This window comes from Vigna radiata, chromosome 4 (assembly GCF_000741045.1).
Source record: "Vigna radiata var. radiata cultivar VC1973A chromosome 4, Vradiata_ver6, whole genome shotgun sequence".
NCBI classification, from domain to species: Eukaryota; Viridiplantae; Streptophyta; class Magnoliopsida; order Fabales; family Fabaceae; genus Vigna; species Vigna radiata.
Window position 1 is genome coordinate 1538482 of NC_028354.1, and position 4003 is coordinate 1542484.

The 4003-nt window shown below is 36.1% G+C and overlaps 1 protein-coding gene across 1 annotated transcript; it reads left to right on the forward strand.

Annotated features, from left to right (window-relative positions):
• The first annotated feature begins 1032 nt into the window (after positions 1-1032).
• On the forward strand, positions 1033-3767 carry LOC106758232. The gene is made up of 3 exons (XM_014641175.2): positions 1033-1938; positions 2665-3210; positions 3354-3767. Exons 1-3 carry the CDS (start codon positions 1087-1089, stop codon positions 3468-3470), a joined length of 1515 nt encoding a protein of 504 aa, XP_014496661.2. The 5' UTR covers positions 1033-1086; the 3' UTR covers positions 3471-3767.
• The last annotated feature ends 236 nt before the right edge of the window (positions 3768-4003 follow it).

The following is a 4003-nucleotide window of genomic DNA, read 5'->3' on the forward strand; positions in this document are numbered from 1 at the left end:
TTTTCCATTTCCCTTTTAGTAGAAGGCTTCAACTTAATGCTCACGCTAAATTTGTATATGGAAAAGTTGGTAACAACATGTTCAACATTTGACTCCTTTTGTCTCATGGAATGGTACGTTTTTAGTTAAGAAAATGGGCAAAACTCTTGCTTTCAATGGCCTTGTATGGAGAGAAAACTTTAAAGACTAAGACTAGAACATAGGTACATATTATGTTCGAATTCGATTGAGACATGTTTGTCTCAGATGATAATTATTTAGATTAATGTTGGGCTCCATCTCTTCGCCAAAATCATGTTTTCTTAGGCTGAAATTCTGAGTGACCACTTAAAAAAAAATCATTTTAACATTCGAAGTTACTAAATATCTGCCTAAGTGTTGTCACAATGCTCAAACAACTTCCCAGACAAAATTAAGACTTCAAAACTAGCAGTAAATAAAGACACAAATAGAGAGTTTGGGAGAGAAAACTATTGGTGTCTCTAAAAACAGAAAATGCACGTCTATAAAAATACATGTTGTCAATGAACAGTAAAACAAATAAAATTAGTTTAATCTAACTTATTTTAGAATAAAAAAAATTGAAACATAAATTGAAGATAAATATATAATATGCAAGCATTATTTACCGAAAGAAATAAAGATTTGAGTACAGGGAAGGAAAATTTGAAAGCAGCCAATAATGTTGGAATTTTCGAGAGAAAAAAAAGGAAAAACATAATTATAAAGTCGGACGTTGCTATAATAACTTTAATTTAATTTCGAAAGAAGGAAAGAAATAATTTTCCATTAAGAGTGAGGTTGAAAGTCATAAAATGAATAAAAATGAATTAATTAGGCACAAATATTTGTACTAATAATGATTTGACTTTAAGGGTTGATCTCATATAGGAGGAGTAGGCACCCACATCACTATATTAAAATGGAAAACGTTCAAGCCACTAACTACATATACTCTTACCTTCGACAACAAATACGTTGTATGTTTTTGTGTGCATATATATCATAATATATATCATATATCACATCATATAATATATCATATCCCTTCTACTTTCATTGTTCCAGAATTTGAATCTCATTCCAATGTCTTGTGCTATGGACTCAGTTCGAGATCCTTTCAAAAACTCATGGAAAACCTTTCGTTTTCCGAACATCAAACCGACCGAACTTCTCTTTTTCTTCTTCAAAGCTGGTCTTGCAGCTTCAACCTTCCTCCTCATAACCCTAATTGTTCACCTTACACTAACCTACAACCAATCCCATTACCATAACAACAACCATACATCCTTCAAATACGTGCTCCAACAACAGAAAACCACGCACCAACCACCACCTACCAACATCTCCCACCTCCTCTTCGGTATTGGCGGCTCCGTCGCCACGTGGGACACGCGCCGCCAATACTCCGACATGTGGTGGCGTAGCGGCGTCACCAGAGGCTTCGTGTGGCTGGACAGCCACCCATCTGGGAACGCAACGTGGCCCGAGACTTCACCGCCGTATAAGGTGTCTGGTGACACGTCGGCGTTCCAGTACACGTGCTCGTACGGGTCGCGATCCGCTATTCGTGTGGCGCGGATTTTGAAGGAGAGCTTCGAGCTGGGGATGGAAAACGTGAGGTGGTTTGTAATGGGTGATGACGACACCGTTTTCTTCATCGACAACCTGGTTATGGTGTTGTCTAAGTATGATCATAATGAAATGTACTACGTGGGTGGGAATTCTGAGAGTGTGGAACAGGATGTGATACACTTTTACACTATGGCGTTTGGTGGTGGTGGGTTTGCCATAAGTTACCCTTTGGCGAAGGAGTTGGTGAGAATTTTGGACGGTTGCATTGATCGTTACGCAGAGTTTTATGGGTCTGATCAGAAAATTCAGAGTTGTATCAGTGAGATTGGTGTTCAGGTCACCAAAGAACCAGGATTTCATCAGGTTTGATCTTTTTCTCTTTATTTTTGTTTCCGTTGGACAGACATGCACATTATCAGAAATTAAGTTTTCCGTTATGGTTTAATTCATATTATGATTTTCGAGGGTTTCCAATATTTCTACTTTAATAAAATTTCTTAATGGTAGATTCAGTGAGTTAATAAAAAAAAATCATAATATTTTTACAATTTTTTTTAATAATTTTTTGACAATAGAAACTGTATTACCATTTTATTAGTATATTTAAAATTATATTTAAAAAAATATTTAAAATGGATTAATAAAAAACTATCATTTTATCAAAAAATTGTAAAAAAAAATTATTAAAAGAACTTTTTTTCAATGAAAAGCTTAATTCTAAAAGTAATTGAGTTACAAGGCACGGATTGCTGATTGAAAACACTTTTACACTCAATTATCAACTTATAATCCATTTTAATCATGCTTGAAATAACTAATATTTATTCGAAGATAAAATGAAATAAAAAAGGTTATTTTCTTATTGAAAGCTAATCATGGCAGATTAATGTTATAAATTTTGAATAATTTGAAATAACATGAGTGCTAGGCACATATTATAGTATTTCTCTAAAATCGATTTAATTAATGGTAAGTGCAACAATTATTTTAAGCAAATTTCAATTTATTCTTTTGAGAATCAATTTTTACTGGTTTTATCAAATCACTGATTTGCTATTTTTGTTTTAATTAATGTTTATTTCATTACAGGTAGATATACGTGGGAACCCATATGGGTTGTTAGCGTCACATCCGGTGGCACCGTTGGTTTCCTTGCACCACTTGGATTATGTGGACCCGATATTTCCCGGCATGACCCGTGTTGGCGCCGTTAAAAAACTGGTATCCGCCTACGAAAAGGATACGGGTCGGACTCTACAGAAGAGCTTCTGTTACGACCTCAGACGAAACTGGTCCGTTTCGGTGTCGTGGGGCTACAGCGTTGAGATATACCCCTCTCTACGCACGGCCAAGGAACTAGAAACGGCGTTTCGGACTTTCCGCACGTGGCGGAGCTGGAGTGATGGCCCGTTTACTTTCAATACCCGAACCCTCAGTTCCGACCCGTGTGAGAAACCAGTCGTGTATATGCTGGATCAGGTTCTCAGCAATGACGGGGACACGTCCCGGTCTATCTATAGAAGGTACGAAGACTCACCGGGGAACGTGTGCACGCGTGATGACTACGCGCAGGCTTTAGACGTGCAATACGTCGACGTTTTTGCTTCACGGTTTACGGCGGACGTGTGGAAAAAGGTGTGTGATTTAGATTTTATGAAGACGTTCTCTAACACACTTTTTGTTAGCAATTAAATTTTAAGAAGTATAACATTCTTTAATTTATGAAATTTATGATTTATTAAATCGCTTTTAACTAAAAGAGGTGGGTGAATGAACAGGCGCCACGTAGGCAATGCTGTGAGGTAATGAAGGGCTCAGATAGAGCGAAGAATAATAGCGTGGTTGGCGTGAAGATCAGAGGCTGCCATCGATTCGAGAGTGTGACTCCTCTGTAGAAAATTTAGCATAGATAAAGGAAGAAATTTGGATTGAATTTGTGGGTCATGTTTGTTGCAAATTAAGGGCAACAGTGATGATAATTGAACAATGGTCAGAGCAAAACCTATATACGCAATTGGTGATTAAAAGACTGAAACGACGCACGTTTGTTGTATTCTACTACTCCATTTATACGTATGTATATATGATTTTGAGAGTAGAACAAAGATTTAAGAGCATAGCTGTTTCTTTCTCTAATTTCATAATACTTCATGGTAGTACCAGTGTATTTAAATTGCATTCAGATAATAGATTTCCAAATACTAAAGATATACCTAATTAAATATATGGTGGTTCTTTTAGGTGAACCAATACTAGGAAGTTAATTATGATTTAAGTAATTTATTCAAACATGGAATGGTTTACTAGGTTGCCCACCTAAACCACCCCTTAACTGAATTTCTTTTTCTTTTTCCAACAAAAGAAAGGATTATATACTAAATAGTAATGGTGGTAACACGTGTAATTTGGTATAATAGAATACCATTAT

Bases quoted from the DNA above. Each gene is read 5' to 3' on its own strand.
- LOC106758232 (XM_014641175.2), top strand. From the start codon at position 1,087: ATGTCTTGTGCTATGGACTCAGTTCGAGATCCTTTCAAAAACTCATGG. The intron at 1,939-2,664 runs GTTTGATCTTTT...ATTTCATTACAG, and splicing joins AAGAACCAGGATTTCATCAG to GTAGATATACGTGGGAACCC. The intron at 3,211-3,353 runs GTGTGTGATTTA...GTGAATGAACAG, and splicing joins CGGCGGACGTGTGGAAAAAG to GCGCCACGTAGGCAATGCTG.